Source organism: Parasteatoda tepidariorum, chromosome 3 (genome assembly GCF_982258835.1).
Source record: "Parasteatoda tepidariorum strain Cologne lab strain chromosome 3, Ptep-v5.0, whole genome shotgun sequence".
NCBI classification, from domain to species: Eukaryota; Metazoa; Arthropoda; class Arachnida; order Araneae; family Theridiidae; genus Parasteatoda; species Parasteatoda tepidariorum.
Genome location: NC_141757.1, coordinates 55,331,725 through 55,354,433, shown reverse-complemented (window position 1 = coordinate 55,354,433; position 22,709 = coordinate 55,331,725). Strand labels below are relative to the sequence as shown.

The 22,709-nt window shown below is 32.1% G+C and overlaps 4 protein-coding genes across 4 annotated transcripts; 2 read left to right on the top strand and 2 right to left on the bottom strand.

Moving 5' to 3' along the window:
* Positions 1–722: 722 nt before the first annotated feature.
* Positions 723–1,619, top strand: LOC147813811 (uncharacterized). The gene has a single exon (XM_087160118.1). It carries the CDS (start codon positions 723–725, stop codon positions 1,617–1,619), a length of 897 nt encoding a protein of 298 aa, XP_087016244.1.
* Positions 1,620–1,883: 264 nt separating this feature from the next.
* LOC122269477 (uncharacterized) lies at positions 1,884–5,272 on the top strand. Its single transcript, XM_087160117.1, has 3 exons — positions 1,884–2,429; positions 2,524–3,079; positions 5,127–5,272. Exons 1-3 carry the CDS (start codon positions 1,884–1,886, stop codon positions 5,270–5,272), a joined length of 1,248 nt encoding a protein of 415 aa, XP_087016243.1.
* A 10,697-nt stretch (positions 5,273–15,969) lies between these two features.
* LOC147813810 (uncharacterized) lies at positions 15,970–17,001 on the bottom strand. The gene has a single exon (XM_087160116.1). It carries the CDS (start codon positions 16,999–17,001, stop codon positions 15,970–15,972), a length of 1,032 nt encoding a protein of 343 aa, XP_087016242.1.
* Positions 17,002–17,526: 525 nt separating this feature from the next.
* On the bottom strand, positions 17,527–20,660 carry LOC122269298 (uncharacterized). The gene is made up of 2 exons (XM_087160115.1): positions 18,614–20,660; positions 17,527–18,020 (listed from the first exon to the last, which is right to left on the bottom strand). The coding sequence occupies exons 1-2, from the start codon at positions 20,658–20,660 to the stop codon at positions 17,527–17,529; spliced, it is 2,541 nt and encodes an 846-aa protein (XP_087016241.1).
* Between the last annotated feature and the right edge of the window lie 2,049 nt (positions 20,661–22,709).

The window sequence follows — 22,709 nt, the reverse complement described above, 5'->3', positions numbered from 1 at the left end:
TTTATTTACTGTTATGTCCCTGTTTTATGTTTCTTTCATATATTTTTGGTTTACATTCTAATAACCTTGTTTCAGATTTCTCTACTTTTTCTTTTTTTGCCATTAACATTGCTTACATCGTTTTTTATATTTATTTAGTTTCAAATATCTATATATTAATAGGCTAGCAATATTTTGTCTCGCTAAAAACTCCCAAACTACGCAACAGAATTAAACAAATAAGGTGTCGTTTTAAAGGTATTGTTATGTAGATGTGCAATAAGGTCTTAAATTGTGAAAATTTCCTTTAATCAATTAATAAAATTAATAATTTAGTTTCAACCAATGAGAATTCAGCAAATCATTTTTCGGGTGGTTCGCATAAGCATTGTTTCCGTAAGCATCGTTTGATTTAAAGCATTTCTGAATTAATAGATTGATAAACAAAAATAAGAGTGGATAAAAAAAACGGAACTGAATTTCTTAAAAAAAGAATTCAATTTCTTTAGTTCCTTTGATAAATTTTTTGTTTCGTTACAATAGAATGGCAATGGCATCGTGCGAATATTCAAACCAAAACAAACGTGCGAATATTCAAACCAAACAATTATTTTGATTCACAAACAATTGAGTTTGTAGAATGAGTTTGATTCTACAAACAATTATTTTGATTTGAGATTTAAAACGATATCTTAGTTATTTAGTTCTATTTTTATTTATTTAGTGCCTGCTGCCTAAATAAAATGCCTGCTATCAGGCGTCGAAATATCTCTGGCAGACGTCAGAGAAATGAATGGCGGAATTCTAAACGGGAAAGCATTTCTCGCCGAAGGGAATCGCCACCTCTACAAATTCGAGATTTTTACAAATATGCATTGACTGTTCATGACGATTGTGACCCCTTTACTATTGGATCTATGACTTTTATTTGTAACTTTTGTCATGCTAAGCATTTTATGTTAGAGAAGACAGGAAGTAGCAATGAATATGGTATTTGCTGTCAGAAAGGCAAGGTTGATCTTCCTTTATTGTCGCATTCACAATATTTTGAGAATTTGATTACTGGTGTAACATCTTTAGACCATACTGCAAAGAAACGATCCCAAAATTATTTGGACAATATTCGCTCCTATAATTCTGCATTTGCCATGATAAGTTCTGAGACACACTTAGATGAAAGTGTAACCGGTGGAATGTATCATTTTAAAATCCATGACACCTTTTACCATCGTGTTGGTTCACTTATACCAAGTGAAGGTTGTCAGCCAAAGTACGCTCAGAATTACTTTTATGATGTAGATACAGCAGTTGAACACAGAATGCGTGAACAAGGTAATGTCAAATGTGATGCGAACATTATGCATGAAATAGCTGTATATCTGAACAGAGTGAATTCATATGTCCAATCTTTTCAAACAATGGGTGATCTCTGTTGGAATTCCAGTGATGGAAATGAAAAGGAAATATGCATGCACATCACTGTCAACGCGTCGTCTGATCAACGACGGTACAATGATGCCACAATTACAGATGTTGCAGCAATCTTTAGATGCGTAAATGGAGTACCTCCTGGGGAACGAAACCTGGTGGTGATGTCAAAGTCAGGTGGCATTCTCACAGTTTCTGTTTTAGACTCATAGTTAAACCCATTGGCTTATCCGCTACTGTTTCCCCATGGTGATTCTGGATGGCATATTAATATTTCGCACACTGTTACAAATAATCAACGAAACAAAACAACAATGAGACAGTATGCTGTCTATCGTCTTTCCATCAGAGAAACTTTCAGTTTATTGCATCGTTCATAAAAACTGTATCTTCAGTGGGTTGTGGATATGTATGTTCGAATTGAAGGCACACGCTTAAATTTTATAAAGCACAATCAAAGTAATTTGCTTGCAGATATGTATTTAAATGTAGCTGATTACATACACCAGCGTGCAGCTGAAAACAATTTGAGAGTTGGGCGTCAAGTCATTCTTCCCTCTTCTTTCATTGGTTCTCCCCGTAATATGCATCAAAACTATTTAGATGCAATGTCCATTGTTCAAAGGTTTGGCAAACCTTCTCTATTCTTAACAATGACATGCAATCCACGTTGGCCAGAGATCAGTGAAAACTTAGCGCCACGGGAATCCTCTCATTATCGACCAGATATTGTTGTGCGTGTATTTCATTGTAAGTTGAATGAACTTCTGGCCTGCATAGTAAAAAAACAAGTGTTTGGTAAAATTGCTGCTTTGATATACACAATCGAATTTCAAAAACGTGGTCTGCCACATGCCCACATGTTATTAACTCTTGATGACCATGATAACATCAGAAGTGTATCTGATATTGACAAATTTGTTTCTGCTGAAATTCCAGACAAAAATACTCATCCTAAACTTTATGAAAAAGTTGGGAATTACATGACTCATGGTCCATGTGGTGTACTTAATCCTCATTCTGTATGCATGGAGAAGGGAAAGTGCAAAAAAAAACTTTCCAAAAGATTTTAATGAAGCAACAAATGATAATGTCAATGGGTATGCACTTTACAAGCGGCGAGATGATAGTCGAACTGTTAAGGTACGAGGCCACACTGTAGACAACAGATTTATTGTTCCTTACAATCCATACTTATTGGCCAAATTTGTCTGCCACATTAATATCGAAGTTTGTTCAACTGTTCAAAGTATAAAGTATATTTATAAATATGTTTATAAAGGTTATGATTGTGCCACATTGCAATTTTCCAAGAAAAGTGAAGGAGTGGCAGTCTATGATGAAATTGACTCCTTTCTCAATGGAAGGTATGTGGGATCAACTGAAGCTGCATGGCGTATTTTTGAATATGAAATGCATTATCAATCACATAGTATTATACGACTTGAATGCCATTTACCTTTCCAGCAGACAGTGTACTTTCGAGAAGGCAATGAAGAACATGTAGCTTCATCACCAAAAGTTACAAAGCTAGAGGCATTCTATACTCTGAGCCAACAAGATCCTGCTGCTAATAATTTGTTGTATGTTGAGATTCCACAACATTATACCTGGCAAGATCAACAAAAAAAGTGGAAAACAAGACTGCGTGGAGCTGATAAAACCATCACACGTTTATACACAGTTAACCCAACTCGAAAAAAAAAAGACTATCGAAGCATATTTAAAATTAAACTTAATATTTGAATTATAATTTCAGAGGAATAAATTCTCGAAGAAACTAAACACTAAGTTCTGAGGATCTTAGAATCAATTATTAAAAAAAATTGCCTTTCTTTAATTTTTAAAATTTTAGTAAAATATCTGAAATTTTTTTTCGAAAATTGCGTTTTATATTATGTGAAATTTAATTACTAAGTTAATCTGATTAGATTGATGAAATAATATTTTAAGAGTTAAATATAAGTTTAAAAGGAACTATGAACTTAGGAGCTGATAATTCATGTTAACTCTTAGATAAGTATGCATTAAAAATGCATTATTTATTGATGGCTATTTAAACTCAAATCAAAACTAATTAGATTCTATTAATTGTTTGTGTTTGTAAACTTAATTGAAACTGTTTTGAATAATACTAACTAATCAAGAGTAACAATTCTTTTCCTTCTTTCTTTTTTTTTTAATGGCGGGCACTTGGGATGTATTGTCCTATTGGCCAGGAGTGCCAGAACTTGTACTCTCTTCTCATTACCCAGTGGGCTCCTGTGGCGAAGTTACGGTGGTGGAGCAGCGTCGCCCAAGTCACACAACCACAAACCCGTTTATAGGGCGGGTCGCATTCACACAATCACACAAAGGAGAAAGGACATGGAACACAGAGAGAAAACATCCATGCCCTGAGCGGAATTCGAACCCGCAACCATCGGCTCCGCAGTCAGGCACGCTAACCACCAGGTCGGCTGAGTAACAGTTCTTAATCTACTTTTTTTTAAATGATCTTCTTACTTCTCTTTATTCAAAACATGTTAGAATGAGTACTATATCATTAATATTATTAATATAAGCTTTATTGTTTTCCCAGAATGGTATAGAGTTTATACTAAAGAATAATAACGAAAAAAAACGACAAAAAAAATATAATTTCGTAGACAATTTTTTGTAGTTACTGTTAGGATAATAAAATCCTTTTGTATGTTCAAATTGCCTCAACCTATAAATGTTTTACTTGACTAATGCAGTTATTCTTACAAAATTATTTTATTCATAATTTAATCCTTATTTACTCAAACAATATGTTTACCAGAGAAAAAGAATTAACGTAAAAATGCTTTTGAGTGAAAATTAGAGTTACAAAATAAATTCTTTGCAATCATAATAATAATTTAATGGCATTATTAAAATTAATTCCATACGCCCAAATCTAATACTCTATATTTGTTTTGAAACATTTTCGTTTGTAACAAAATCATAATTAACAAAGAGCAGAGCTAAAACAAAACAAATTATATAATTAAGCTATGTTTTCAAAAACTTGTGATTTTGGCAAATTTATATGCAAGGATATTGTTATTTTATTTCGAAATATGGCAATGAATTTCTTTTTCCTTGTTAATTAAACTTTTTAATTACGCACTTCAGAAAGTAGTTTGATAAATATTCTTTTTAATTTCCATTACACTTTATGTAATAGAAACTTATAGACTGGCGAATAATTTTTAATTTTTGTTACACCAAGATTAATGGCTGTGGCATAGATGCTGTGTTTGTATAAATGTCAACCACTATAAGCAAAGTTTCATGTTGCCAGTAAGTATCTGTTACTTAAAGTCATCCCTCAAGGACAATTTATTTTCAGATCTAAGTAGTTTTTCTTGTTTAATTAGAGGGACCAATTAAGCTGATTTGAAAATCTGCAAAATGTCCGATTTTTATGTCCAAAATAATTTTTACCAAAGAGTAATTTTATTATGCAAAGAGTAAGTTTGCAAATTATTTTACTTGTTATTTCGAATAGTATATAATGTACCAATCATTATTTAATCAGTGTGTAATTAAACAGGTAAGAAAGATAAATAAGAAGAATAAATGTTTACAAATAATAATTACATATATACCAAAAGAATAAAAAATCACATCACGGGAACATGATGTCACAAGTGCTATCTTGAGCTGATGAAAAGATAGGAAATCTTTGTATATTTGCATCTGAATCTAATTAGGTGCATTTGCATCTTTGAGAAGAAGTCTGGCTAATTCTTTGAGCATCTTTTGTAGTACACCTAGAAAAAAGCATGATCAAAACTCTCAGAGTATGGTGAAATTTACCATGGTACTGACTCTGTGTGATCATCAAAAAGCTCGATAATTTTTACCGAAATGCTTTGATGATAGGAAACCAAATTTTTATGGTTACTAGATTTTACTTTGGATTGAAGAATCAATTAAAATTTTAATTTATCTTCATGAGCACTACTATTTTATAATAAGTAAGTTTATATAAAACTTACTCTATTAATAGACTGATTATTTTGAATGTCAGTGAGACTTGGACGATTAATAAACCAGACGAAAATAGATTACTCGCTTTTGAAAGAAAGACCTTTCTGTCAATTTTTGGAGCAGTGGAGGAAAATAATACATGGAGAAGACATCGAGTTTATATAATTCTATAACAAATATATAACATCCATTTGAGAGTTATTAAGTCATACAGGATCAGATAATTGGGAGATGTTTTTAGTCGTAAACATTCTTTTCCAGCTAAAAAACTAACATTTTTAAAGATTGAGAGTACAAAGAAGAAAGGGAGACCGCCAACAAGATGGCTGGACTTTGTGGAGAAGGATCTGAAAATATTGGGAATGAATAGATGGAGAAATCTAGTTACAAGATGAACTGTCAGGAAGGGCAGACGGAGAAAGCCTTAGCCTGCACTAGGCTGTAGTGCTGTTAAAGAAGAAAAAGCCTTGATGATAATTTTGGTGAAATTAACAATGAAATATTATTTCATAATATGCGTTAAAATTTTGTTATTGTGGTAAAAATTTGGTAATTTTATCATGATACCCTAGATCATAAGCACGAACATATATTCGATTAAATTTACTTAATGTGTGACAAAGAGATAAATAATTTTGAAAGCCAGAATTTCTGGTAAACCTTTACCATATGAATAGAAACCGTTATCATAAGAATGGTTTTAATAACTTATATTTTGGTTTTATTAACCAGTATTTCGGTTTTTTTTGCCAGAAATGTCATTGGGGCGATTCTTTCGTTACGTGTGTTACTTTTACACGACATATTTCAACTTTAAGACTTATTATAATAAACTTGTTAGATATTTTTTATGTTTTTCTTAATTTGTTGTTAAATCTATATGTGTTGTAAGTTTTCAAAACGAAGATTGAAGGCGCAAATTAATTTGATGTTGAAAAGAAAAATTTCTGAAATTTTGTTACGTGTGTTACCCTTTATAATGCTAGATATTTGAAACCTTGAATATATTCATTTAATTCTGTGAAGTATAAAGGCAAAAAATTAAGATATTTTCTTTTATAGAAAGATACAATATCGAAGCTGTGCTTAGTGATTTTTAAAAATTTCTTGCAACAGTAAAAACTTCTTTATTTTGGTGAAATTGGTGCGTTACGTGTGTTAACTGAACGTTACGTGTGTTACCCTCTGTGAATATTTCAACTGAGAAGTCATAAGTGTTGCACTAAAACATTTATTTATTTTAATTTAGCAGAAGAAAAACAATTTATTTTAGCAAATAAAATAGTTAATGGTCTGGAAAGATGGTTGTAGCCCTTCTTTATACTGGTTTAGAGAGTAAAACATAGCAAATCTTAGGCACATCTATTCCTTCAAAATCATTTCTGTTTGGAAACAAAAATATGCATATTTTCCAATTATTTTATGCAAATATTGCATTTTAGGTTTACAAGCATGTGCATTTGCGTCAATAATGTTCCCGAGATAGAGCATATGTCGTTTTAATTTCAGTTATAGGCGCACTTCTGATCAGGAGGGAACAGAAATTGACTTACTGACTATTTGTGTGCCACAATGTGCATCTATGCATCTTATTCAAGTATCTAACGATACTTATGCATAGATTTTATGCTTTGTATTACCGTTGCCATGTATTGATCTTTTCAATTAATATCTTTATTTCCTTTTGGCTAATATATAATACTGTTGTATTAGGCATGAGTTGATTGGTTAGCTTTGCAAACAACACTGGATAGCAAATAAATTTTTTTGTATAACAATACAATGATATAAATAACTTTGCCTTTTGCTTCGCTTTCAAGATTTTGTACTACACACCTATCCCATAGAAGGAACTTCTGAATGTGATATCGTAAAATATTTCCAAATTAATTTCTTTATTTATATTTTGATTGACAAAATATGAAATAATTCAACCATATATTTATTTTTGAATTCTTAACTTGACTTATTACTATAGAAGGTTTCTGTTAGCTCATCTTCTGAAGTAGAATCGTTTTTAAACAGTCTTAAAATAAAAGTGTAGACATTTTTTCACCTTTGTCTTTGCCTTAGGAAAATATTGTAAAGGACTCTAATTTAAACTCTTTAGAAGAGTATCGTCTAAGGAAACAGCTGCTGTGAATAACGGAACTGTGGCTGGATAGCATAATGCTGATTGAAATTCGTTTTGATATTCAAAAGAATATGCCATTGCAAAGTCAACTTGAATTTCCCTGGTTTTAATGCTAGATATGTTTGTTTGGAAAGTATCACCTCGGATTCTTTTAACTCTTACGTATTATTGAAAGTTAGTCCAATTTTCAAGAGTTATTTCAAAACATTCTTCTTGCACATTTGCCATTATATATTTTTTATTGTGAGCTATTGTCATCTTTTTCTCATCGTTACCAAACTACAATAAATGATGGTTAGAAACCTATAACAAGCAATGAGAAATTTTTGTAAGTATCAGAAGCACCCTTCCAACAATTAGATCCAAAATTTCTTCTACTTTATATACATAAATACTTCTACCATCACCATGTATTGTCATAAACTTAATTTTAGCCTTCCAGTTAAAGAATAAAAATTTCATGATATTTGTTTTGATTCTAAGTTTTACAGTAGCAATAAATTTTTTAGTCATAAAGCACTAAATATGGAAAATTAAACAATGTTTAGGATGCAACTGACAAAAATCAGTATAAACCTCTCTTAGAACCATTGTTAGATAGTTCTTTCGTTTTATTGCCCCGTAATAATCCAGAGAACCAACTCTTGTTTCAATACAAGCATAGTATAAACAATCTAACTTTTGAAGAAAATCCATTTATTAATAATTAAGTTCATCTGAAATACTTAGTGGTGAACCTTTTACATCATTATCAATCTGTTTTGAAAGTTCAAGTCAAACTTTCATTATTTCCTTATTTTCTTTCCTTTGAAGTGCAGAATCTTATGCTCTTTTCTTTTTTTCCTCATCTTCTTATTCTTTTAAATCCAGATAAGGACACTATTTTAAGCTTATCCATTTTATAATAATCTAGCAAATGCAGTCGAAATATTCTACTTAAACATAAACGTATAACAAATAGAAGTTTGGGAAAACAATTTCCAAAATTTTCAAAATTATCGTCTTATTATGCTGTTTTTTTATTAATGCTTATACCGACCTGATTTTACAAAAAACCACAATCTTACAATTCTGTATTTGTGGCATTGAAGTTGCGCGGCGGTTATAAAAAATGTCCGAACATGATTTAAATCTTTTATTGAAAATAAATAAATAATTAAAGTGTATAAGTACCTCTAACACACATAACAGTAATGCGCGTAACTTTTCGTTACGTGTGTTACCTTGAATAAAATTAATTATAAAATTTTAACTATTGGCAGTTTTAATTCGAGAATTTTTTCCGTTGCATATCTTGCCTTCTTAATTTATAAAACAAAAAATTTTTAAATTTTCTTTTTTACTAAAGTTTTTACAGAAAAAAATGCAAAATTATGTTACGTGTGTTACTGGGAAATTAGACTATCTTGATTAATCGACTTTCAAACAAGCAAAAAAATTTTGGCCAAATTAAAAAAATACATAAAACAATGATAAAAGAGTAAAATAGTTATATTTATTACTAAAAACTATTTTATTGCTGTTTAATATTTTAAGAACTCCATTGGAATATAACATAACAAAGAAGAGAACTCCTGTTAAAATTCATAGTGTTCCACCTTTTGTTAGAATTCACATAAATATTTTTTGTAATTCAAAAAACTATCTTAACTATTAAAAAATGTACATCTTCTGGATTCCGAAATTGTGTCATTTTTGATTTTACGATAATTTTGAAAATTTAGTCACTCAGGACCACTTTTCGTGGAATTGCCCATTGCCATACAGTAAGTAATTTTACCAGAATTTTTTCTACTCGTAGGAATAGTCATACATGTTAAACATGAGCGGAAGTATGGTTTAAAAAATTATTTTGAATGAATAATGTTTTTTAGTTTGATGTTCGTATTTTGAATGGCTCACGTCCTTATATATTTGGTATATTTCTAAATGATTGTTCATTTTTAATTTTTCATGCTTGTTTTTCTTTTTGGCCATTAAGGGATAATATTTTTGGTAATTAAAGAAAAAAATTATACAATTTTAACGACTGATTGTTTTTCTGGAGCTAATTTAAATAAGAAAATATCAAAGTAACAATGAATAAATTCTTCTTTAACTATTTTTCTCGGGAAATTTCTAACAGTGTCGTAATTTATTCAAATTATTCATTTCTCGTAATTTTCCATATATTTCAAACTAAAAACAAGGAGTAATATAGGATTTTTATATCGTTATGATTTATACTGAAAACAAAGCTGATAAATTTATAACAAGAAATATTCTTTATAGTAACAAAAACATGACTTAGAGTTACATTTACCCATTTGCATTTAATCGATGCAGGCTACATTGTAACTTAGTATAATATATAATTTTTGAATGAAATATCGTGCTAAACTGCTAATACAACGACTTTAAGAAAGAGCATTTGTTGAGAATTGTATGACTTATTTATTACTATTCAATCAATTCCCTAACTGCAATCATAAAATTTCTATAATATTTTTAATATAAATACTCAAGTATATCTTAAACTTTCAATACTTTTACAGTTTCTGCGATTTCCATTTCTACGGTACTTTCAATATGGATACGGAAATATTTTTGTAGTTTTACCATTAATTCCTTTTCTGTATGATTTTTATCTGAATATTCAAGTGTTTCCGAAATTTTTTCCATTAATTCCCTTTCTACTGAATTTTTCTATGAATATTGAAATATTTCTGAAATATTTAGCAATAATTCCTTTTATACAGTATTTTTAAAATGAATGTGGAATTAATTTTGAAATTGTTACTATTAATTGCATTTGTACAGTGCTTTTAAAGTAAATATGGAATTGTTTTAAATGTTTATGATTAAATTATCAAGGGTAGATTTAATTTTTTAAGTTGAATGATTTTTTGATTACGAATGTAATTATTATCCATAATAACCAATAAAATTATGCATGATTTCTGCACACCAGTAATAATTTGCTCATATATTTAGTGTAGTGTAAAAAACTCTGGATCTTTACGGAAAAAAGCACCGGCACTCATGGTGACGGTTTCGTTTTACCGTAAAATCCGTTTTCACCCAAAAATGTTGCGGAGTAAAAAATCTGATTTATCATTGTTCTTATAGCAATAATTACAGTCAAATCGCTGAATCACTCTAATTAAATAAAAACTATTGTAAAATTTGCGTTTTAATATTTTACGATAGAAATGAATTTTACAGAAAAATGGACATCACGCCATGATGCTTACTTTATACCTTAATGCTGTCTGGAATTTCTTACAGTGTGTCTGGAATGCTTTCTGGAATTTCTTACAGTATTTATAGTTCAAGGAAAAGGTCTGGAAGTGAGTATTCGATCCAATTTTAATTCTAATTTATTTGTTAGTAGAACTCTTTGATGCAAAATAAAATCGAATTAAAAAAATACATTTTTATACCTAACTTTTCAATACTTATAATAAAATAGAACCTAAAATTGAATACTTAAGAATTATTTTTTATGAGTTCGATAACACCATCCCATCTGTCGATAAATACAGAAAATAGTTTTCTCAGTTTTATTGTGTAAAAGACTTTTCTTTGTTGAAATTTTGATTTTTATCACCATTCTGGTCATCGATGCGCAGTAGCGTAACCATAATCTTTAATTCCGAATTCACTTATTTTATTTTTGGTCACGAAATGACGATATTCTAACAGCAGCAGATGGCATCACAATAAGACCCAATTTCCATTTCAAAAGCGAAAGAAAAACACAGGACAGTGTTATGAAAATTCTTTTAGTTTCTCCTGCATTAATTTGAAAACTTTCTGGCGTCTGGTTCGGTCATAAATATTTATTTCATCTTTTCATAATCTGATTTTTTTCCTCAGGAGTTTACAATATTTCTAAATGAGAAAATGATGAAATGTGAGAATATTTCCCAGTAAATAAGAATAAATATATTGTTAAGCAAGCTCCGTATTTGGCATTTATGGTAAAAAATAAATATTTTTAAAATTTTAAAAGTTTATAATGGAATACTAATGAAGAGCTTAATAGAGGAAGGTATTATTTGAAAGTTTTTGAAAAATTTAGATTTCTCTGCTAAAATATTCTTGTAGTTTTATTTAATTACACAAATAATTGTTTGTTTTATCATTCTCTAAATTTCGCTAATCTCATGGATGGTACTAAGAGACAACCTTTGAGAGTTTTTCGAGTAGAAGATGGCTCCAAGTGCATTTGGTAATAAACAGTTATCAGTAAATTAAAATCCCATTAGTCATGATAACTTTGATTTAAAAATTTAAACGAGTGTCAAGTATTTATCAATTTTATAATTTGAAAACTGCGCCTAGTATTTGTTTTCTTAAGTTAATGTATGATCTTTATTTTTTTGCGAGTAAGTCTACAAATATTATTGTATTGTAAAGCTTATTTAAGTTAATTAATATAAATGTCATTGATTCTTCATTCAATCCGTTCTTCAATTTTATTTAAAGATGATTATTTCATAAAAAAAACTATTAATGAATATAAACAGCAAAAGTTTTATAGTTAGATAATTAGCTAATTTATGAATAAGAAGAATTAAAGTTTCAAACTTAAAAGGGTGTTAAATAGCGATATATTTTAGGATATTTGATCAGTTTTTTCCACATTTCTTTGTGGTAGGAGGAAAGTGATAGAAATAATCACAATTATTTTCATATATTTTTGGCTGGATGAAAGTGCTAAAAATGACCACTATTACATTATAACATTTTGTTTGAATGAAAGCAATAAATAAAGATTGAAAACCCAAAACAGTAGAACAAAAAGATATTAACTAGGTGCCATTATAAGAGCGTGTAAATCGTAATGATTAAAATTTTGGGATGATGATAAATAAGCACTGATGGTACATCAGTTGCAGCGTTGAAACTTTTATTCTATTTTACTTAATTATATTGGTGATTCATTTTATGTTGGTTCTTTCTTTATCTATAGGTCTGTCAGAAATTTCAAACTTACAGACTCAGCAATTAGAAAGACCTTATGTCTTTGGGTAGCATAGGAACCCATGGACTCTTGTGAACTTTGTAAGAAATGAGTAAGATTTGTGTCAACATAAATTTCAAGATAGCTTCAGTTTTCTTTTCTGTATAATCGTGGTTTCTTGCTTCTGAAAATTCAGGTCTCCGATTTCTCCATGATCTTCGAAAAACTCCTAGAGAGTGGCAATAAAAACGAAGTGAGTTAGCAAAATTAAAAGTTTTTAATAATTTAACTCTTCTTCTCTCTTCGTGACAATGATTTAGTACTTAATCGGTTTAAATTTCTTGTACTAAAAAGACTTAGAAAAACTAGACCATCTCTACCCTTTCGTTTATCACTTATTCTTATCATTTTTCCTCCATTCTTAAGCAAAAGCCTTCTTTTGAAAATTGGTTTCATTTGTGTTTCGTATACTTTAAAAATTTTAAGTTTATAAATGATTAATTACAATAAATGGGTTATTATATTAAATTGTTAGTTACTGTAGCGTATCTACCACTACAAAATTACAACTACAATTCACTAGTATATAAGACATGTTAACTCGACTCTATGTCGGGATACCTTTTCATAGATGACGGTTGACATGGTCTGTAACACCACCCCCCACATTGGTGACCCGGACGAGATTTGAACACGCCTACCTTGGCAGTAACGCCCATTTCGATATGAACACGCCTACCTAGACAGTAACGCCTACTTCGATGGATGATCCACATTGAACAGTTGACTTGCTACTTGTGACTGTGGCATTATCCACCTCCTCGCACTGTTGCTACTCAGTCTCGTCTCGATCACGCACAACGTCGGCTTGCATACTTGTGATTACTCGACTGCTAACGGCAACACAGGAGCGACTACGACCGTGAAGTTAATACACCTCTCACAATCAGCACTCAAAAATACGGTGACCTTAATACAGCTCTCCCGGCTTCGCACAAAACAGCAATGAATTAACTAGTGGCATCCATTCGTCGAATTCTATCACAGCTATAATTCTGGTGGGGAAGTACTGTAGCGTATCTACCACTACAAAATTACAACTACAATTCACTAGTATATAAGACATGTTAACTCGACTCTATGTCGGGATACCTTTTCATAGATGACGGTTGACATGGTCTGTAACACCACCCCCCACAGTTACATTAAATGGTTAATTATATTAAATGGTCAATTATATTAGATGTTTAATTATATTAAATTGTGGATTATATTTAATGTTTAAATTTCCTGCACTAAAAAGACTAAAAAAATAAGACCATCTCTATCATCTCTTTCATTTATTGCTTATTCTTATCACTTCGACTTTGGAGAGAAAGCAAATGGCAACATGCACTTGTTTTGTTTGAGTGTCACGTTTCATGTAATTTGGAACAATATATTTAAGTACCCATATTTTAGGCTATGTTCAAAGAAAGTGATAGAAATCATACTAATTAATCTCTAAAATATTATAAATTCGTATCCTGTTTCTGAAATTACTTTGTATTTTAAGAAATTAGTATTTTTGAACAAATCTTTCTATCATTTTTATTTTAATTTATAAGCTTTTTATCTGAAATTAAAAATGCCCTAGCATTTTTTTTCTTTTTTTACTTTTTTAAGGTTAAAATTTAAAAGCCTACTTTTGTTTTTAAAATTTTGCGCTATGAATGTACTAATGAGACGCATAAGAAAAATTGCTTACTCTCTTTGCACCTTACTCTCTTTTTACAAATACTTGATCTTGCCTAATTCAGGGATGGGGATTTAAAATCTAAACTTAGTTCTGCTCCGAAAGGTATTAATATTTTTTAATGACACTACTTGTCGAAATATAAAAGTTTAAAAACATTATATATAACAGGAAGTCACGGAAATGTTGCAACAGACTTTTAAGTTCTATTATAGCACATCATCAGGATTGTAATTGTATAGGAATCCCCTGTTATATATAACATGATACTGAAGTTGAACATTTCGACAAAAAAGATAAAAAATGTCATTTACAATTAAAACAAGCTGTAGTTTGGAAAGAAAAACATAACGCATATTTGAAGTCAGTGATACGAAAAGTATCTAGTAAAAGTTTCAGTAGGAAAAAATTATTTCCCTGGTGTTATTTTTACTTTCCAAATTTTATAAATCTAATTAGGACCTTCATCTCTAGTACACTATGATCACGCACCTCCCGGGATCACTGAAAATAAAATAGGCAACAAAAAAGATCGTTTCAACTGTGTATTAACATTAGTCCATTGTAGGAAAGTTCCTTTAGCTGCATATGATGACATTTCTTAGTCGCGGGCTGTAATGCAATTCTCGATCCCTATCATGTACCCCACCTCTGCATGAAGTTTTCAATTACTCTAGAGAACCGTGGTGTATAGGTAATATATATTAATAGGATATAGGTAATATATATTATTTTCTTGTATAGCTTTTTATACTATTTCTTGAAACCCGAAGAGTTTCCTGAAAGAAAACAGGATGATAAATTTAATTTTTTACGAAGAAAAATTTGAATTCAGCTGGTTAGTTAGATATATGTGATTAAATAATATCATTTTGAAGTAAACAAAATCAAATCGAAGCACTTGAACTTCTTGGACGATCAAATTTAACAGCGCCTCCTAATGCTATTGAGAAAAGTATGACGTAATTTAGATGATTCCTCAAATCGAATTTTTTTTAGAAAAATGCCAAAGCTGTTAAAATGTTTTGCCTTTGGTATGTACCTCAGCCAGGGACACTATTTCCTCATTAGTTAGAGCATTGAATATTTGATTTTACTTTAAATTACATATATTTTTAATATTTAAATCAGCTCTTCACACTTAATAATATTTTGAAATTTCGTAAATAATAAGTAACATCACATATTTCAAGCCATATATAAATGTGGTTGACATTTTGGCTATAATCAGAAGCGGCTTTATTTCAATGGGGCATTTTTTTTTCATTCGTTTTTTCTTATTTTAATTTTTCTCGTCTTGTTGGAGTATATACGTCCTATAAATATGTGTTTAGTTATTACCGTCGTTGAAAAACCAATCCAAATTTGAGTTCGAGGCTGTGTTGGTTATAAAAGTAAATGTTCCCTAATTATAATCAACACTAAAACAAGTATCAAATAGAACAAACTCTTTTACTATCACAAGTGTACACAAAGAATATATACATGTTGCCAACAAAAGAATAATGTAAGAAATAATATAATAAATAATATAATAAATAATCACTGCATCTGCGTTCACGCATTTGCGTCTGGTAATCACTGCATCTGCGTTCACGCACTTGCGTCTGGAACATCCTCCCCACCCTGATCAACCTCAAGAGGAATGATCAGTTGAACAGGTCGGGATATTTCCTTGCCATCAGATCGTAAAGTACAAGTGCGGACTTTTCCATCGCGTCCTTTAATTAGTCCGGTTACCAATGCTCATTTCCACGTATGTCGTGGTCTTACATCTTCGTGGAGTAATACTATATCTCCAACACGAACATGAGATGATTTTTGAACGTTACGAACTTGGTGGAAAGATTTTAATTGCAATAGATAGTCCTTAGACCATTTCTTCCAAAATGCGTCTAATAAATCCTGTTGTTGCTTGTACAATTTTGTCAGATTTCTACTAGATGCTGCAGGCTGTGAAGGTATGGTTGTAAGTCTTTTACCGGTAAGAAAATGGGATGGTGTTAATGTTTCTTCAGGATCATCATTTCCTTGTTCATAAACTAACGGTCGACTATTTAATGCGGCTTCAACACCAACTAATGCTGTAGAAAGACCTTCTTCATCTAACAAGGATCGACCTAGGGATTTTCGCAAACATCTCTTTGTTAGTCCGATCAAACGTTCCCACCATCCTCCCCACCAAGCCGCTCGTGCAGTAATAAATTTCCACTTAATTCCCGTCTGGGCATAATATTGCTGAACTTTTGATGATGTTAAGTTGTCCCATAAAATGGATAGCTCTTTATTAGCGGCATGGAAGGTAGTGGCGTTGTCAGTGTATATTGTATGAGGAACTCCTCTTCTGCCTACAAATCTTTTTAGGGCCATGAGAAATTTGTCAGTAGTGAGGTCAGAGACTAGGTCGATATGTACGGCACGAGTAGTTGAGCAAGTGAAAAGTGCGATATAGGCTGTATTTAAAGGTTTCAAGTTACGAACATAAAATGGGCCAGCGAAGTCTATGCCAATAGTAGTAAATGGAAGGCAAGGTGTAATTCTGTCCCTTGGTAAAGGAGCTTCGATTTGTTGATTTCTAGATGCCTGTGAGAGTTTACAAGGTAGACATTTGTAGAGCACTCGTTTAATGGCTTCACGTCCCCGTATTATCCAGAAGTTGGAACGAATCTCTGAAAGTACTATTTGAACACCTAAGTGATGAAGCTTCACGTGTGTTGTATATGAAAAGATGTACAAAAGGATGAGAGCCATCAAGAAGCAAAGGGTGTTTTTGCTCATTTTTGAGCGATGCGAACTGTAATCTATCTCCTAATCGTATGAGATTTTCTTGAAGAAACGGGTTAAAATGGCTAATTTTTGAAGATTTTGGCAAAGGGGAATTATTTTGTAAAGCGTGAAGCGCTGCCGAAAAGCATTGCTTTTGCACTGTAAGAATCCAGTAGTTTTTTGCTGTGTTAAGCTCATCACATGTGAGATCAATAGAAATGCGTTGCTTGGCTCGACAGTTATACAAGAAACGAAATATCCATGCTGTAACTCTAAGAAGTTTCATATATGAACTGAAGCGCGATATATCAATAAGAGGTTGGTAAGAAGTTATCAATAAAGATTGAGAAGCTGGTTTACGTAGTTCAGCATGAATATCTGGATTAGCGTCACTCAGTTGCTTTGAAGGCCAAAACTCTGATGATTGTGTTAGCCAGGTTGGTCCTAGCCACCAAAAATTCAATGATTTAAGCTCTGTTGGTGCAATACCACGAGACAAGTGGTCGGCAGGATTTTCATTGCCGACCACTTGTCTCGTCAATGCCTCCATTGTGTTGGATTTGTGTAATTGAGAATTTCGTTCGTTCGGTTACAGACAAAAGTTTTCCAACGATTTGGATCACCTTGTATCCAATTTAAGGCAACTGTTGAGTCACTCCAAAGTGTCACTGTGTTCCTATCCAGTTTAGTTTCTGTACAAAAATAATGGAGTAATCGAGCACCCAATAATGCGGCTAACAGCTCTAAGCGGGGAAGTGTTATTCTTTTCAGAGGAGAAAGTCTATTACGACTGCAAACCATTCGAACATGAAATTTAGTATCTTCTGTGAATCGTACATATAACACTGTTCCGTAAGCACGTTCCGAAGCATCGCAGAATACGTGAATGGTAACATCAGCAGAAGATATTCCAATCCATCTGGGGATTCGAATGTTGTTTAAATGTGGTAAGTCTATGATCCATTTTGACCACCTTGATGCTATAGATTGGGGTAAAAGTTCGTCCCATTTAATACCGCATAGCCATGTACCTTGAAAGAGAAATTTTCCTACTACAGTAGATGGTGAGAAAATTCCCAAGGGATCAAAATTCTTTGAGATTGTTTTCAGAAGTAAGCGTTTAGTGACCGGTTCCTTAAATAAATCGTGGTCATGCTCCTTAATATTTTGATGAAACGAATCTTCTTCTGTATCCCAATGAACACCTAAGACTTGAGTCTTACTTTTAAACTTTATTTTTTCTTTCTTCCATTCAATTTTCAAAACTTATGAGTTGGTACTCCATTTCGCTAAGGGAAGGCTTATAAGACTCGTGAGTTCTTGCATTTCGTGAAATAGGGTCTTCGCTTCGATTTCTGAATCAACTCCCACAACGAAATCATCTATGAAAGTATTGCCTTTTAGATGTTTAGCTGCTGTGGGATACATGCAGGATAATTCGTCAAGTGTAGCTGAAAGAAGGAATGGGCTGCTGGTTAATCCAAAGGGCAAACGTGTAAATTGATAGACCACAATTTCATTCTCTAGCTGCAAATGTTCATCATCATTTTTCCTAGTTTTGAACCCTAGAAACTTAGTAGCACATCTGTCTTTTCCCACAAGGTTAATTATAAAAAAGCCTGACTTCCATCACCAATAATTGCTTGCTTGTGAAGACGAAATCGTAGTAAGGTGGTTAAAATTTCTGGAAGTAAGTTAGGACCTTGTTCTAGAGCATCGTTTAATGATGGATGGCCTGGTGTGTGAGAAGAGGCGTCGAACACTATTCGTCCCTTAATTTCTGCGTTTTTCTCCTTAATGACTACGTGATGGGGTATGTAACAGCTTTTTTCTCCTTTATCATGATTTTCCGGTGCTATTTCAACTTTCCTTTTGTCTATGTAATCTTCCTTGAGTGTAACATACATTTCCTTTAAGCTAGGATCTGTTTGGAGCTTCTTGCACAATGTATTGAACCGTTTTGATGCTACGTGATAGTTATTTGAAGAAAGAGTAACGTCTTTCTTCCAAGGTAATCTAACAACACGATGATTTTCTAGGACTTCATAAGAGCTTCGAAAGTCTTCCAATATTTCAGAATTGCGAATGGACATTTCTTTGTCTTGCATGGATTTAATACTTAAAGTATCTAAGTCCCAGAATTTCCTAACTTGATCATCCAAAATATATGGTGATGTGATGCTGATATTATGAACTGACGATAAAGAAGCGACAGATGTATGAGATCTGGATCCAGACAAAATCCAGCCAAAGACTGATGGAATGAGCACAATTGTTTCCGAAAGTCTGAAAGGAATCTCAGAATTCACCACCGTCCAGTAAAAATCTGCACCAATCAAAACTTCTATAGGCATCTCTTGAATGGTGTCATTCGGGTCAGCAAGCCTAAATTTTTTCTTGTGAGCCATAGAAGCAATCTCTAATGGAACTAATGGATGAACTGCATATCTATTAGAACTTTCAAATGCATGTAGATAAATTTCCGATTGATTCCAAATACTTGATAGTTTAAATCTTACTTTACGTCTCGATTGAGCCTGATTTGATGATGATTCGAATGCATGAATTTCAAGTGAATCAGAGCTAATAACATCTAATTTTACGTAGTCTACAAGATGTGAATGAATGAAACTGGTTTGACTTCCACAATCTAAAATGCATCTTGTAAGCTTAGTAATACCAGTTAGGCCAGTTATATATACTCGAGCAGTCTGTAAGTGAGTAAAATTAGGTGTACGAGTATCGATGTTATTTGTAGAAATAGAGTGGCTAGGTTGATTTGAACTGTTACTTTTACAAATAGAGACATGGTGCTTCTTTTTGCATCTTATGCAGAATGCTTTATCTTTGCGAAGGCAATTTTTTATACTATGGCCACGATTAGTACACAGGAAGCATCTACCAGAGGTTTTTAATTTTTGGATTTGAGTATCAATATCAGTTATATTCGTACAATCTTGCGGCCAGTGACCGTTAATTTCACAGAAGGGGCAAAATGGAGATGGTATTTTAGTCTGGTTAATCTTTTTAGAATTCACATGCAAGGCTGCTGTAGATGTTTTAAATGTGTAATCAAAGTTTTGCTCACTTCGAATTTTTAGTGTTGTGAGAGCACCTTCTACTTCTTCAGATAAATATTGCACTAGTTTATTCATATCACCTTCAGATATTTTCTCTCTTTTTGCGTAAATGATCCATCGGCGACAAATATCATCCGGAAAGGCACGTAAAATTTTTGGAGCTAAAACGCGCCCGTAAGCGTTGATATCCTTTCCTAAAGCCGTTAAAGCGTTTAGTCTTCTGTTGCATTCTATAAATACTTCATTCAATGCAATAGGAGTGGGATTACGTATTGGCGAAGTATTTTCCAAAAAGTCTAAATGGGCTTGAATTATTCTGTTTTTGTCGCCATATCGGATTTGAAGAAGAGCTTTTGTAGTTTCATATGCGTCGGCACTAACACTGATTCCGTCAACTAACCGTCTTGGTTCATCTTCTAAATATCCTCGCAAAAACACATGTTTATCAATTAATGATAGACTATTATTATCGTCAATAGAAGATTTAAATTGTTCCCAGAAACACTGCCATTGTTCTATATCACCTCGAAAAGTATCGAGTTTAATAGTAGGAAGTTTCACTGTGTGAGATTGAGAAACGGGTAATTGCATAACGGGTATTTGTGTAACAGGTATTTGAGAAACGGTTACTTCTGGCGATTGGAACGTATTAAAATCAAAATTATTTCTACTACCAAATTTTTTTGCTTTAAAGATAGCGAGTTCGGCATTATCCACGTATTCTTCACATTGAATAATATCATTGTCATAATCACCATCTGTTAATAAACTATGAATGTCGTTATCAAATTTCTTCATTTCTAACAAGCAATCGGAAAGTCGATGACTAATATATTCGACATTTTCATTTAAAGTGTCAGAGGTTGCAGAAAGATCGGAATTTAATTGCGTAATAAATCGAGTAACATTACCTCGCACTGTTCTTCTTTTTCTTTTCAAAAGTGCCAGACTATCGCCAAGTTCTTTATCGTTTTGTTTCTCCATCATTGAGTAATACTGATGTTTGACGTTTCGCTAGTTTTTAAAAGAGTGACTGCGTAAATTATTCATCTGATTCGTATTTAATTTTGAACCAAGTTGTTTCGGCACCAAATGTGCTGGTTATAAACGTAAATGTTCCCTAATTATAATCAACACTAAAACAAGTATCAAATAGAACGAACTCTTTTACTATCACAAGTGTACACAAAGAATATATACATGTTGCCAACAAAAGAATAATGTAAGAAATAATATAATAAGTAATATAATAAATAATCACTGCATATGCGCTCACGCATTTGCGTCTGGTAATCACTGCATCTGCGTTCACGCACTTGCGTCTGGAACAGAGGCTACCAATTTTCCATTCGGTAGCCTTGTAATTTCGAATCTAATCCAGAAGACAAGGAAACTGCTGGATAAAGTATTACCGTCGTGGAGAACTTTTTGATGAAACAAACTCGCATTTGCGTTACATGGAGAAGACGACCACGAAGATTTACCTCTCACGTCAGAGTTCCCTTGCCATCAGACTAACCTCCCAAGGTTAGTCTGACGACAAGGGGACTCTAACCCGCAATCCGTCTACCACTGAGGATATTTTTACTTCAGCACTGTGGTTAGTGCTAGCCAGGTCCGGAATTCGCAACGACAAGGTATTGCTGGGCGTCGAACCCGGTTCAACTCATTTGGAAGCAAACGTTCTATCTCCTGAGCCAACTTAGCTATGTATTTAGATATTGACTTTTTTAAAACATACTTGTATGCATCATTGATTTCCTTTGCTTTCAGTTATAGCCCTAGATCAAGGTAGCTTTATTTTAATTAGGCTCATGGTAAAAATGTCGTTAAATGTAGAATCAAATTGAAAAAAAAAATTTTCAAATGGAAAACTCGGTTGTAATGCTAGTGCACATAATTATCTCTCGAATTGTAAAGATACATCTTTGTTTTAGTCTACGAAATAATTTATTTTCAAAAAAAAAAAAAAAAGCTCTTAGAAAGGTAGTAACGGATCAATTGATCTTCGTAAACATTTCTTAGCATATAAACTTTCTTTTAAAACATTTCTTATTTTATAAGTATAAAAAATAGAAATTCAATTACAAAACCAATTTGATCTAATTTGTTTGCTGGAGAACACTAATACTGTTTCAATTCTAAAGTCGAAATAAAAATCCTTTTTTTCATAGATTTAATTCAAATTAAATTTAAATTGTAAGAAAAGTTTAGTTTTAAACTATTGTCTGTAAGAAAGTAAAGATTCAGTTTGAACAAAACAAAAGGATCTCAATTAGTGAACTCATCCAGAAATAAACACCATGCATCAAATACGTAATAAAACAGCGATTTTATTGCTACCTCACAATTCAGCTAAGTGCAAATATATGCAAATCAAACGATGTTTACACTCATTACGATATTTTGCTGATATAGTGCTTTCCATTTACATGAATAGACTAACTAATTAAAGCTATAATCCACCCTTTCAGAGAAATTCGGTTTTCGTATACATTTGCGTGAAAGTTTGGAGAAATAAATCTACATTTTCCGAAGACCACAAAATTTTTATATACTTCTACTTTGCAGATAAAATTAATGTTGAGCTCGTAACCCATCTGTCTATGTTAATTGTTATGATCTAGTCTGAAACCTAGA